The sequence below is a fragment of the Eleutherodactylus coqui genome, chromosome 13 (assembly GCF_035609145.1).
Source record: "Eleutherodactylus coqui strain aEleCoq1 chromosome 13, aEleCoq1.hap1, whole genome shotgun sequence".
Classification (NCBI taxonomy): Eukaryota; Metazoa; Chordata; class Amphibia; order Anura; family Eleutherodactylidae; genus Eleutherodactylus; species Eleutherodactylus coqui.
The window spans coordinates 66795428-66809383 of record NC_089849.1 but is presented as its reverse complement, the minus strand read 5'-3'; the positions used below and the strand labels follow the sequence as shown (position 1 = coordinate 66809383).

The window sequence follows — 13956 nt, the reverse complement described above, 5'->3', positions numbered from 1 at the left end:
GGTGTGTCACAAATCTTGCACAATTTTCACGCCAGTGTGAAGTGTAGTAAAACCTTACACCTACAAGTGTATTCCAACTGTCCTGTTGGATCAGAAAATACCCAAGGCTCCCCCCAAGGAACGTTCACACCAGACACCAATTTCTGGGATTTTTTTTTATAAAGAAAATGTTTATTAACTACATAAACAGTGGTTATAGTACAGAATGTTAGAGCCAGATATCAATACATACAAAAGGAATGACACCTGCATGACATAGAAATGCTCAGATTGATCAGGTTCTGTAAAATAAGGTGTTTATCATCAGTTAGATGTGCTCACTGTATGCTCCGTTATTTTATGCAAGGCCCGGGCGACTGGACGTGCAGTTGTCAGCAATTCTAACAAACTGGACAGCCATTTGTTTTTCTGCGTTACACAGGAGCAATCAGGAGAAAACAGGAAACAGCCAAGCACTCTGCACTGCAACACGCCACCTTAACAGCTAACCAGCAATACTCAACTGCTACACAACTGCGCCTAGTGCACAAAAATACACAAGAGAGAAGATTAGAGTTGTGGTCAAATGAAAACACTCCTTTTGCAAATTTGTTACTAACACATTTCATACAAAATACAGTTGCATTTCCATAACCTCCCGTTAGAATGCAGTTACAGACAGGAAAATTATTAAACATTTATTAAATGAAGCTTCTTATGTCCAAAAGCGGAGGCGTTGACAAAGTTTAGCAAATAACATTGATCGACCGCCTAACAGCCCCCGGCGGAGCTGAAAGACACTTTATTGAAACAATTGACATTTTTTTTTACCTCAAACATCCAAAGTCAACAATGAAAATCGGTTGTCGCTCACTAAGTTACAAGAAATAGCAACGAAATGGCACATAAAATAAGAGTCTGCCACACAAGGCGCAACTTAAACGGGTAAAAATAGAGAAAAGAAAAAAACCAAAACAAATCATACAGATAACCACCTTTTCGGCAGGCTGTTCGCTTGCTCCACGTACAATTCCAAGGGCTGTACATTTACTGTACAGTTATCCCAGACACATCCAGCAGGGGGCGATTCCTTTAAGACGACTCTGGAGGTTGTGAGAAGAAACAAAGCGATGAGCATCATTCTAAGACAACAGTCATCAATACAACAACACGTGTGTAAGAGGTGGAGAGAATATAACGTTACCAGTGACGGCCGACACTGATCAGCTTCATGTTTAAAAAAAAGGTCCCTACTCTTTGGCAAAGTGAACTGAATGTAGGCTGGAGGGTCTCGTATGTTTGGGGGCATCTCTCCATAAGTGGAGTTGGAGGTTTAGTAAAGCGTTTGTCAGTAAAACTTTAGAAAAATAAAAAAAAATAAATCACGGCTGAAAGACCAAACAGTTAAAGATTAAAGACGCACTATCCTTGAAAAAGGCAGCCCTAAACCATCCTTATCCAGAGGGGTCGGGGTCCTCCTGCCAGGAGGAGTAGGAAGAATTTGTCAGCTTCTACGTGAATTTGAGGCAAAGTGATGCAACCTAAGAAAGCACAGAGTCTGCAGAAATACCCCTTTACGCTTATATGGCCCTAGAGCCGTAAGGTGGCCATACATATTAGACAAACAGCCCCGGCCGACCACCTAATGTGTATGGGCTGTCCCGCGTGGCAGTGCCTTCTCCGCATGAGGCACTTCACAGATTTGCCGGAGTCGGGAGGAATAGCTGACGGCCGTCTAAAGTGTACGGCCACCGTGACTCGGTGTGACGTCTGACAGATCCCAGGATAGTGCATCTTTAACAACGGACACAAACCTGCTCCATTACACGCCCACAGAAACTGCTCTCTGGAGGATCAGGAAAAACCACTTAATATCTGCAATACAGCTCACTACTCCTTAAGCAACTGGAGCCCGCAGCTTTGAGGGGAAAATGCAGATATTGTTTAAACAGTCAGATGGATACCCCAAAATAATACAGACATTATAAGACTACAGACATCCCCCAAGCAAGACCTGATCAACATACAAACCTTGTCCGGCTCCTGCGGTACACTAACAGTATGACAAGACCCACCCGGTATGACAGAACCCACCCGCGCTCCCAGCAAACATTACCTCCAGTCTAAGATGATGCCACTTCTTCTGGAGATTTAGGGGGCGGAGTTGGGGATCTTGATCTGGACTTTGAGGTCTTTGGTGGGGGCGAAGTCTTAGATCTGGAACGAGACCTGGATCGAGAACGTGATCTGGACACCGAGGAAGACTTGGACTTTGACCGCCGGGCAGAACGAGACTTGGAACTGGAGCGGGAACGAGATCTGGTGCGGGACCTGGACTTGGAGCGGCTGTACCGGGATCGGCTACGAGACCTCGATCGGCTCTTGCTTCTGGAACGGCTGCGTCGTCTTCGTCTTGGGCTGGAACAAATAAGAAGGTAAGTTGACAACCAGCAGCTTACAGGATTTGTAAGGTGGACACAGTAAGAGAAGCTAATGCTCAGAACCTAAGGGACACAGTCTCTGCGCATGTCCACAATCCGCTTGGGAAATGCCAAATTACATATTCTGCTACAGTCTGGAGCTGAAATCAAATGGGGCCCCTTGTTGGCAGGAGGTCTACAGAGATTGCTCTGATGATTTGCATTACAGGAAGTGCAGTAGTGGCTCATTAACAATTCAGTGGCACTTCTCTGAATCTTGAGCAGCTCCTTTAGAAAGCCTGCAGACGAGCGGGTCGGATCCAGTGGCCAGGATTCTCGCCGCGGGACCCGACCCCAGCGCCTGCAGGGACGAGCGCGTACTTATCCGCGCCCGGCGGCCCCGGCTCTTTCATGTGCCAGCGCATGCGCAGACCGGAGCCGGCGGCCGGGTGAGTGACATTTCTGTGCGAAGCTCTGCACAGAAATAGGACATGCCGTGGGTTGTTTGCCGCGAGATTTCATGCAGCCGCCTGCATAGTAGTGCGTATTGTTATGCACTCCTATGCAGGCTTTCAGTGGCGGAAATCCTGCCGCGGGATCCCCCCCCCCCCCCCCCCCCCCCCCCGTCCACAGGCGTTGCAGTATCCCGCGGCGGATCTTCACTGTGGGAGCCGCTGCCCGAGAGCAGGAGCCGGCATAGGCTGACCTGTGGAGAACCTATCTGACAGATAGGCTGACCGCGGAGAATCGGGACAATTCGCAGCATGCTGCAAATTGCCAGCCAGGAGCGGAGAATCATAGCAACGCTATGGAAAGCTTCAGCCTGCATGAGTCGCCGGTGAATTCATGGTGGTGGACAGGGGACCTTCGGTCGCTCACATTGAGCACTAGCACACTGTCCATTAGGTGGTCTGCTCTCCTGCCCCCCCCAATGTTGCATCTAACCCCCACCCTACATGGACACTTCCAGCTCCTGGCAGGACAGACCAGGCACACCGGCACAGAGCTGGAAGGGTCAAGCAAGCAGCGGGTTCGGACACAACATTGGGGGAGAGCCCGACCAGTCTGAAGGAGAGGACCACCCAGCAGACGGTATGAAGCTAGTTTGCATTGGGGTGGGCACCACCAGAAACAATCTTGGGGTCATGGAGGGACTAACAAATTGTAAAGAGGAAAAAGAAAAAGGGGTGGTCACTGGTGGTCTACAAGAACAGCATACGGCCGGCCCCGGCTGCAGTAGTCACACCAACACTACAGAAGCTGCGGCCACCAGAAGAGCAGCATGTACTAATACTAGTAGTCTTACACCTACCTGCCTTCTCAATCTTTTTTCTTAAAGGGATTGCCCAGTAGCAGGACAAGATGGCCCCCTATACCACCATCTGCTAATATAAGGGGATCAGTACTTACCCCCCTGCTACAATCAGCACTGCAGCAGTGGAGTCACCTGACCGTTGCACCGGCACACACTGATACCAGGCTCCGATTGGCTGCAGCAGTCAGGTGACAGGCTCCACAACAGACTGCAGGAGTACTAAGTGCTGATGGCCTTGTTATACTATAGTCAGAAGTATGTAGGTGCAGTCTGGTAACAGGACCCCTGAAGGACAGCAGCTGTGGATGGAGGCAGCAGTACCTGCCCCCCTTGTAAAATACCACCTGACCACTGCAGCCAACCAGAGGCCTCGGTGGTCAGGTGACCCCCTGTAGGTCACCAGCAGCACTCAGGTAAGTCCTCTTAGAACAGTCAGCTGGGATTTAATTTAAAGATATATATATAATAGTCCTGCAACTTCACATTTGTGACAGATCCGGCCCCTTTAATGCTGCAGGTTTTGGCCCCAGTCTGCACCAACATGTTTTTTAGTTCAGAAATCCCTTTCTGCCCGCTGCGGGCGTACTACAAGGCTCAGGAAGCCATCCTAGTCACACGGTGGGATCCTGTATGTCGCTTCCTGCCACGTTACCATAGCAACAAGTTCCCCACATGGCCGGTACGATGTGGTCCGCTCTCAGGTAGCACAGCGCCTCCTAGGGGCTCCGCAGACCGCCTCTTGGAGGCGCCATTTCTATCGCCCATCTGCCTTATTTTGGTGCGTTTTATCGCTCCCCGCCCGCCTGCACAGCGACGGGTGCGACAAGGCTGCAGGAGGGGGTGAGGCACCGCGCAAAGTCAGTAAGACGCAGCGACATGTGTGAGAGCGGCCCAACATCCGGCACAGAGCCGGCCCCAGCCGACAGAACTACCCAGAAGACCTGAAGACACCACACCCACCCAGGCTACTGCTCGTCCGCTGAACAGGGCAGGCTACTGCTCCCTGGTATCAGCCCCCCACGTGGTGCGGTTACACAGACACAACGGCGGCGCCATCTTGGCCGGGCCTCGTGTCCGCGCGGCGCCACACTCACCTCCTGCTGCGGCGGCCGTAGTCTCCGTACCTCCTGGGCGGGGGGCCCCGGCGGCCCTGGTGAGAGTCGGGCGGCCGGCCGTAGCGCGCCATCTGCACCCGCAGCTCTCGGCCGTCCAGCACGGCCCCGTCCATGGCGTCCATCGCATCCTCCGCGTCGCGCTTGTCGTGGAAGCGCACGAAGGCGAAGCCGCGGCTCTCCTTGGTGTAGCGGTCCCGCGGGATGTACACGTCGCCCACACGGCCGTACTTCTCGAACACGCGGCGCAGCGTCTCCGGGGACGTGCGGTACGTCAGGTTGTCCACCTTCAGGGAAGTCATGCCCTCCACGTCCGGCGGAGGCCGGCCATAGCTCATATCAGCCGTGGCGGCGGTGTAGAGAGAACGTTACTAGGGGGAGAAGAGCGCCGCCCGCACGGGAAAGCAAGTCAGCGAGCGCAGCACCGAGGCACGTCTCCACCGCCTCACACCCGCTTCCGTCTGCTACAAAATGGCCGCGGCTAGCCTGATAGACTGCCAGCCGTCCCGCCTCTTTCTCCGGACCAATCGGAAAGCTGGAAGGCCAGTTGAAGAGTGGCCTCATTGGTTACGCTCCACATGTCCCGCCCCTCAGCGGCGCCGCTCTCAACAAGATGGCGGCTGCCGTATATCTTCGTATACAAGGGCCTGCCGTAGTGCTTTTTGGATAGGAGGGGATAAAGGGGTGGGGGAAAAGTGCGGGAAAGATATTAGCAGAGAAGAAACGTGGGAAGGAGAGGATATTATACTCACCACTATGGAGATTGAGGCAGCACTGGAGCAGCTCCGCACTGCTGCTGGCATCCGTGGGCTGCAGTGGCTGCGGAGGCGGATGGAGGCAGTGCTGGAGAGCGCTGGTGCAGCAATCGTGCCACTGGTTGGTCATGAGCGTCGGACATCGCCAGAACGTCTCAGCCCTGAGGAACTGCATCCAACCCGGCAGCAGCTAAAGAGTCCTCCAAGGGGCGATGCAGCAATCCTGCCACTGGTTAGTCAGGAGCAGCGGTCACCGCCAGAACGTCTCGGCCCTGAGGAACCGCCTCCAACCAGGCAGCGTACAGAGAGCCCCTCCGGGGATGATGCAGCGATCGTGTCACTAGCTAGCCAAGAGCGGCGGTCAGCGCCAGAACGTCTCAGCCCTGAGGAACCGCCTCCAACCCGGCAGCAGCTAAAGAGTCCTCCAAGAGGCGATGCAGCAATCCTGCCACTGGTTAGTCAGGAGCAGCGGTCACCGCCAGAACGTCTCAGCCCTGAGGAACCGCCTCCAACCCAGCAACGTCAAAAGATCGCCTCCAAGATTGTTGCAGTGATTGCGCCACCCGTTAGTCTAAAGCGGCGGTCGCCACCAGAACGTCTCAGCTCTAAGGAAGCGCCTCCGACCCGGAAGCGTCGGGAGAGCCCCTCCAAGGCTGATGCAGCGATCGTGCCATCGGCTAGTCGGGAGCGGCGGTCGCTAAAACGTCTTAGCTCTAAGGAAGCGTCTCGGTCCCGGAGCCGTCGAGAGAGCCCCTCCAAGGCCGATGCAGCGATCGTGCCATCGGTAAATCGGGAACGGCGGTCGCCAAAACGTCTTAGCTCTAAGGAAACGTCTCGGTCCCGGAGCCGTCGAGAGAGCCCCTCCAAGGCCGATGCAGCGATCGTGCCATCGGTAAATCGGGAGCGGCGGTCGCCAAAACGGTTAAGCTCTAAGGAAGCGTCTCGGTCCCGGAGTGGTCGGGAGAGCCGCTCCAGGGAACCTCCAAGCCGGGTCACCCATTCCAGCAGGGAGAGTCGGTCTAGGAGGTCTCCCACGAGATGCAAGGACTCAGCGGAGGGTGGCCGGCCGCGCTCGGAGGAGAAGGCGAGGTCTAGAACCCGACAGGCATCTGACGGAGAACAAGACACTGCGGGAAGCTCAGCTAGTGATGTACCGGTCGAGGAGCTTCCCTGTCAGCCATCAGAGAAGAGCGAAGCAGAGAAGGCCTGCGGTCCAACAGATGACCAGATCAACAGTCAGCGTGTTAGTGGTGGCGGGCAGCAGTCGGCAGGCCCTGAAGCGCAGGGCAGGTCTTCATCCCCCAGGACAGAGGTGACTGCTTCTGACACAGCGGCTTCTTCACAGACAGTCCAGATGTTGGGAGGCTCACCGGTTATGGAAGTTGAAGCGGTGGTGACATCTCAATGTGACCATCAGGATCCAGAGACCACGGCCAGTGTAGTCACCGCTCCTATGCCATCTGGTGAGTGTGTGTCAATCTTGTGTTTGTTTGATTTTGACAGTCAAATTGGGTTCGCAGGCATCGGTTCAGGGATACAAGGGAGAACATCTGGAGCCAGTGTACGGGGAACATTGTCCAGGGCCAGTGTGCCGAGTACGGAGGAGAACATCCAGGGCCGGGGTATGGGGGAAGACATCCGGGGGCTGGGTAGAGGAGAGAATGTCTGGGGCTAGTGTGCACAGTGGCGGTGCAAGGGGGAGAGCCTAGTATGTTAAGCTGAATGAAGACAATGTCCACCTAGTTCAGCCTGTTCAACGTCTGGGGTCAGCGCGCATAGTACGGGGCAGACTGTCCGGGACCAGTGCGCGTAGTACGGGGCAGACTGTCCGGGGCCAGTGCGCGTAGTACGGGGCAGACCGTCGGGGCCAGTGCGCGTAGTACGGGGCAGACCGTCGGGGGTCAGTGCGCGTAGTACGGGGCAGACCGTCGGGGGTCAGTGCGCGTAGTACGGGGCAGACCGTCGGGGGTCAGTGCGCATAGTACAGGGCAGACCGTCGGGGGTCAGTGCGCGTACTATGGGGCAGACCGTCGGGGGTCAGTGCGCGTACTATGGGGCAGACCGTCGGGGGTCAGTGCGCGTAGTATGGGGCAGACCGTCGGGGGTCAGTGCGCGTAGTATGGGGCAGACCGTCGGGGGTCAGTGCGCGTAGTATGGGGCAGACCGTCGGGGGTCAGTGCGCGTAGTATGGGGCAGACCGTCGAGGGTCAGTGCGCGTAGTATGGGGCAGACCGTCGGGGGTCAGTGCGCGTAGTATGGGGCAGACCGTCGGGGGTCAGTGCGCGTAGTATGGGGCAGACCGTCGGGGGTCAGTGCGCGTAGTATGGGGCAGACCGTCGAGGGTCAGTGCGCGTAGTATGGGGCAGACCGTCGGGGGTCAGTGCGCGTAGTACGGGGCAGACCGTCGAAGGTCAGTGCGTGTAGTACGGGGCAGACCGTCGAAGGTCAGTGCGCGTAGTAAGGGGCAGACCGTCGAAGGTCAGTGCGCGTAGTACGGGGCAGACCGTCGGGGGTCAGTGCGCGTAGTACTGGGCAGACCGTCGGGGGTCAGTGCGCGTAGTACTGGGCAGACCGTCGGGGGTCAGTGCGCGTAGTACTGGGCAGACCGTCGGGGGTCAGTGCGCGTAGTACTGGGCAGACCGTCGGGGGTCAGTGCGCGTAGTACGGGGCGGACCCTCAGGGGTCAGTGCGCGTAGTACCGGGGCAGACCGTCCGTGGCCAGTGCGCGTAGTGACGGGCAGACCGTCCGGGGCCAGTGCGCGTAGTGCCGGGGCAGACCGTCCGGGGCCAGTGCGCGTAGTGCCGGGGCAGACCGTCCGGGGCCAGTGCGCGTAGTGCCGGGGCAGACCGTCCGGGGCAGACCGTCCGGGGCCAGTGCGCGTAGTGCCGAGGCGGACCGTCCAGGGCCAGTGCGTGTAGTGCCGGGGCGGACCGTCCGGGGCCAGTGCGCGTAGTGCCGGGGCGGACCGTCCGGGGCCAGTGCGCGTAGTGCCGGGGCGGACCGTCCGGGGCCAGTGCGCGTAGTGCCGGGGCAGACCGTCCGGGGCCAGTGCGCGTAGTGCCGGGGCAGACCGTCCGGGGCCAGTGCGCGTAGTGCCGGGGCAGACCGTCCGGGGCCAGTGCGCGTAGTGCCGGGGCCAGTGCGCGTAGTGCCGGGGCAGACCGTCCGGGGCCAGTGCGCGTAGTGCCGGGGCAGACCGTCCGGGGCCAGTGCGCGTAGTGCCGGGGCAGACCGTCCGGGGCCAGTGCGCGTAGTGTCGGGGCAGACCGTCCGGGGCCAGTGCGCGTAGTGCCGGGGCAGACCGTCCGGGACCAGTGCGCGTAGTGCCGGGGCAGACCGTCCGGGGCCAGTGCGCGTAGTGCCGGGGCAGACCGTCCGGGGAGTGGCTGGGTACAAGAGAGAACGGCGGCTAGTGTGCAGAGTGGCAGTACTTGGAGGAGAACATAGTAACATAGTATGTTAAGCTTTATGAAGACAATGTCCATCTAGTTCAGCCTGTTCAACATCTGGAGTCAGTTTACGTAGTACGGGGGAGAACATCCAAGGCCAGTGTGCAGGCTACGGGGGAGAACATCCGGGGCCAATGTGTGCGGCACAGGGGAGAACGTCCGGGGTCAGTGCACGCGGTACGGGGTGTGAATGTGCGGGGCCACTGTGCGGAGTGGCAGGGTACGGAGAGAACGTCTGGTGCTGTTCTGCAGGGTACACTGGACAATACCTAGGACCAGGGTATGGTGGACAACATCCTGGGCCAGTGTGCGGGGAAGAACTTCCGGGGCCAGTGTGCGGAGTGGCTTGGTACAGGGGAGAACATCCAGAGCCAGGGTGCATGGTACAGGAGCAAACATTTGGAGCCAGGGTACGAGGGAGAACATCCGAAGCCTGGGTGTGGGGTACGGGGAAGAACATAGTATATTAGGCTGAATGAAGACCATGTCCATCTAGTTCAGCATGTTCAACATCTGGGGTCAATGTGTGTAGTACAGGGAAGACCGTTCGGAGCCAGTGTGCAAGTTACGGGAGAGAACATCCAAGGCCAGTGTGCGCGGTATGCAGTGAGAACGTGTGCGACCAGTGTGCGGAGTTGCGGGGTATGGGGGAGAACACTCAGGGCTGTTCTGCAGGGTACGAGGGACAATATCCAGGAGCAGGTTACAGAGGACAACATCCGGGGCCAGTGTGCGGGTGAGAACATCCAGGGTCAGTCTGCGGAGTGGCTTGGTAGAGGGGAGAACGTCTGGGGTCAGTGTGCGGAGTGGCGGAGAACGGGGGAGAACGTTCGGGGGCAGTGTGCAAGTTATGGGAGAGAACTTCCGGGGTCAGTGTGTGGGCTACGGGGTAGAGCGTCCGGGGCGAGAACGTGCGGGACCAATGTGCAGAGTGGTGTGGTCCGGGGCTTTTCTGCAGGGTACGGGGGACATGCGTGGGGCACTACCCCGGCCAGTGTACGAAGTGCCTGGGTACAGGGGAGAACATCCGGGGTCAGTGTGCAGAGTATGGAAAAGAGCATTTGGGGCTATTGTGAGACTGATGGGAGAGAACATCCAGGGCCAGTCTGCGGGCTATGGGGGAGAACGTCTGGGGCCAGTGTGTGTGGAATGGTAGGGTACGGGGGACAACATCTGGGGCCAGTGTGAGTGGTTTTGGGGAGAATTTTTCGGGGCCAATGTGTGTGGTACGGGGGAGAACATGCGGAGTGGTGGTGTGTGTGGGACCAGTGTACAGAGTGGCGGGGTACGGGGGAGAACATCCGGGGCCAGTGTGTGGGGGAGAACATCGGTGGCCGGTGTGCGGAGTGGCCGGAGTACGGTGAAGACCGTCCAGGGCCAGTGGGTGGAGTAGCCGGGTATGGGAGAGAACGTCTAGGGCCAGAGTGGCGGGATAGGGGGGAGACTGTCCAGGGCCAGTGTGGCGGTGTACTGGGAAGACTGTTTGGGGCCAGGGTCTGGGGAAAAAAATGTCCGGGACCACTGTGCGGGTTGTGCCGTACAGGGGGGACCGTCCGGGGCCAGTGTGCGGGAAGGATCTGAGGGATATTTTGGGCAGTGTGTGGGAGTTGTTAAATTGTTACGAGAGAAAATCTGGGTTGGGGTTAGGGGTGCCCCTGAACAGTTCTGGCAAAGGAAAGCGGTTAGCCCAATTATTAGATGGGAGCACAAGGACATTGGCTTGTGGTCGAGGGTGATGGCCCTGGTAAGATACGGGCAGTCTCTCCCAGGCGGAGTCGAGTCATCAAGCTCAGCCAGTAGTGCCCATGCTTCTGGGCAGTCAGCGGGCAAAAGACTGGCCCGTATTGGTAGTGTAAAGAGGTTGTCCCAGCTCCGTACATTGCGCAGTGGCTCAGGTTGGTATGGTAGACTGAATTCTATTGAAGTAATTGGGGCTTAGTCTGCAATACCAACCCTGTCCACTGCACAGTGTACAGAGCTGTCTGTAAACAGCTAGAAGTGGGACAACTCCTTTAAGGAAAGCCAATGCAAGTTCGCTGGGAGCTGTAAATTTAAGCACATCTGTTCCCACTGTGTGATTGTTCTGAGTGAGAGAAACCAAGTTATCTTGTGGATATGATACCTTTTAATGACTAACAAAAATACATGATGTTATAGCGAGTTTTTAGATCCTCTATTGATCCTTCCCCAGGCTAAAATGGAATCGTCAATCAAACCAGTTCCATTTTCGCCTGAGTAAGGATCAATAGAGGATCCGAAAGCTTGCCGTAACATGTATTTTTGTTAGTCATTAGGGATGAGCGAGTATACTCGCTAAGGCACTACTCGCTCGAGTAATGTGCCTTAGCCGAGTATCTCCCCGCTCATCCCGAAAGATTCGGGTGCCACTGCGGGGGAGAGCAGGGAGGAACGGAGGGGAGATCTCTCTCCCGCCCGCTCTCCCCCGCACCCCGCCGCAACTCACCTGTCAGCTGCGGCGGCCCCCGAATCTTTAGGGACGAGCAGGGAGATACTCGGCTAAGGCACATTACTCGAGCGAGTAGTGCCTTAGCGAGTATACTCGCTCATCCCTATTAGTCATTAAAAGGTATCATATCCACAAGATTACTTGGTTTATCTCACTGAGAACAACCACACTTTGCTCTACTGGCTAACACAGGACCAAACATTATTTTCATTGTTCCCTCTGTCTAACTGGGCATTCCATTGCTTAAAAAAAGGAAAAGGGAAGGGATCATCTAGTATTGGGCAAAGGGATGATGCTGGTGAAACTTCCAGAGATGGCCCCCTTTCTAACTAGGTTCCCTGATAGGCTTAAAGTGTAGCTTTTGTTTTTAGGTTTTTGCGAAGGTTTTAGGATTCCACCCCCTTTACTATGAGTTCCTTGTTTCAATAAAAATCTTCAGTCTGCCCTCATGTATCCGTCAGTAGTCAGGTCAAGGCTGGGAACGGAGGTGCTCTTGCGTCACATAGTGGAGCCTTTCAGGGAACCTCCATGGTCATACTTTGAGGATTGGCGTTTGCCTATGGGTTGCTTTATTTCTTGTGCATATTTGGAGTGGGCGGTTAGAGATGTAGTGGGCATTGGCTCAGTGATATATTACCTTGACGATTTTCTATGTATTATTAGAAAGGGTGTGTCATAATGTTTAGGAGACAGTTTGATTTCGCCTGGCTTTTGCCATAGCTTTTTTCGGGGCACTACCACTGGGGAAACTAGTTTCTCCCAGGGAGGCGGTCTTTGGGAGAAGGATGTGATTTCCTTCGAGGAACAGCTTGAAGTATGGTTTGGCGTTCCAAGACTGATCAATTGGGTAAACGGTGGAGGATCATTCTTGGGTGTGTGTTGGGGGTGTTAATGTGCCCGTTTTAGTTGCTTTTCAGTTTCAAAGGCCGTTATGAGGACAGTTCTTATGTCCAAATTTCGGTTTACAGCGTTTTTTTTCGCAAGGCCTTGACGGTTCCCTTTTTTGCTTCTCACTCTTACCGCATATGGGCAGCAATTCAGGCGGCAGGTTGGGGCCTTTGTCCGGACATGGTAATGCGAATCTCAGTGGTATAGCTCTTATATATGTCCGCATTTGCTATAAGGTCAAAGTTAGAAGGGTGGGGTGCGTAGAAATTGGTGCCGGTGTTGAAATTTTAATGATACTTACGTTTTTGTGGTATGTTCTTTTCTTCTCTTACAGGTCGACGTCCGGCTCTGGTGTGGATATTTGGCCATTCATACGTGCATCGGAGTGCTGACGCGGCAAAAAATTACCCGACCGGTAGACAGCTTGGGATTTCTCAGGATTACGCTACGGTCCGCTGGATAGGGACGCGCGGCATGTTGTGGCGTGAGGTTTTGCCTGAGGTACATCGTTTTGCACGTTTAGACCGTCCCCCAGACATTCTGGTACTTGACGTCGGGGGGAACGATTTGGGAATTCGTCCTTTTCGGGAACTAACGCGGGATATTCGTTATGATATCCTGCGCCTTTTGTCTTCTTTTCCTGGGCTAATAATTGTGTTTTCAGAGCTTACCATACGTAAAACGTGGCACAATGCTAGGTCGGCTGACGGGATCAATAAAGCACGGATAAAGATTAATCGGGTAATTTCACCTTTTGTGGATCAGAATGGAGGAGTGGCGGTTAGGCATCGGGACTTGGAGAAAGGGCAAGGGGACTACTGGCTGGACAATGGTATCGATTTAAATGCAGCGGGCATTAATATATGGGCTTTGGCGATTAAGGAGGGGATTGAGAAAGCATTATTGCTGTGGCGTGCATCGCAGGCTTGAGGTTGTCAAGTCATGCTAGCTTTGGCGGGTGGGGGTCCTTGGAGTCTGTTTTAAATTGGTTGGGTGGGATTCAGAGTTGAGGATAGCCCACCTTCTTCCCCTTCCTTATTGGAAGGCGTGTGTGGGGTCTGGTGCCTTGTGGCTATGTTAGGGGGCAGTCCCTCAGAATTGGTGGATGTTATAAATTAACTTTATAAGGGCTAGAGGTGCCTCTGAGCCTGCAGGGGTCGGCTGGAGGTAAATGGGATCATTTTCTTTAAAGTTGTGGCTCCAAGGACCTCCCCTCGTAGGTGGAACGTTATTGAGTTTTTCTTACAAAATAATTCTATATGTTGAATGTGGTTCATAATAAAAATGGCCTCTGTGGCCAAAATTACCCAAAAGAAATAGTTGTTTGTGTTTTATTTAAGGAGGAGTTTGGAAGCACACTAAAAGCGGCGAGCGTCAGCGTGGCACACGGGTATCTTCACACATGGTGGATTTTGGTGCTATCCACAGCGTGATTCGCACTTTGTAAATTCAGTGCAGATTCACAGTGGACATTTTGTGAGATATTGGCCTAAATGAACAAAACGTGGTTTGAGGGGCCTAAGGGCTCATGTCCACGGGCAAAATGTGATTTAAAATCCGCAGCGGATCT

General features: G+C 55.1%; 2 protein-coding genes across 4 annotated transcripts; one reads left to right on the top strand and one right to left on the bottom strand.

Moving 5' to 3' along the window:
* Positions 1–140: 140 nt before the first annotated feature.
* SRSF2 (serine and arginine rich splicing factor 2) lies at positions 141–5300 on the bottom strand. Of its 3 annotated transcripts, XR_010787570.1 has the most exons (4): positions 4809–5300; positions 2096–2397; positions 975–1082; positions 141–519 (listed from the first exon to the last, which is right to left on the bottom strand). XR_010787570.1 is itself a non-coding variant. In XM_066587548.1 (3 exons), exons 1-2 carry the CDS (start codon positions 5162–5164, stop codon positions 2103–2105), a joined length of 651 nt encoding a protein of 216 aa, XP_066443645.1. In that variant the 5' UTR covers positions 5165–5300; the 3' UTR covers positions 141–1082; positions 2096–2102. The 3 variants fall into 3 exon arrangements, 2 of the variants coding, with proteins under 2 accessions (XP_066443645.1, XP_066443646.1); XM_066587548.1 differs by having other exon boundaries at positions 141–1082; XM_066587549.1 differs by having other exon boundaries at positions 141–1082; positions 4839–5300.
* A 156-nt stretch (positions 5301–5456) lies between these two features.
* On the top strand, positions 5457–13703 carry LOC136587811 (serine/arginine repetitive matrix protein 1-like). The gene is made up of 2 exons (XM_066586580.1): positions 5457–7044; positions 12721–13703. The coding sequence occupies exons 1-2, from the start codon at positions 5583–5585 to the stop codon at positions 13314–13316; spliced, it is 2058 nt and encodes a 685-aa protein (XP_066442677.1). The 5' UTR covers positions 5457–5582; the 3' UTR covers positions 13317–13703.
* The last annotated feature ends 253 nt before the right edge of the window (positions 13704–13956 follow it).

What these genes read in the sequence shown, in the direction of transcription:
- SRSF2 (XM_066587548.1), bottom strand. Translation starts at nt 5,164, where the DNA reads ATGAGCTATGGCCGGCCTCCGCCGGACGTGGAGGGCATGACTTCCCTG. An exon ending in TACGGCCGCCGCAGCAGGAG is followed by an intron (nt 2,398 to 4,808) that starts GTGAGTGTGGCG and finishes TATTTGTTCCAG; the next exon opens with CCCAAGACGAAGACGACGCA.
- LOC136587811 (XM_066586580.1), top strand. Translation starts at nt 5,583, where the DNA reads ATGGAGATTGAGGCAGCACTGGAGCAGCTCCGCACTGCTGCTGGCATC. An exon ending in CACCGCTCCTATGCCATCTG is followed by an intron (nt 7,045 to 12,720) that starts GTGAGTGTGTGT and finishes CTTCTCTTACAG; the next exon opens with GTCGACGTCCGGCTCTGGTG.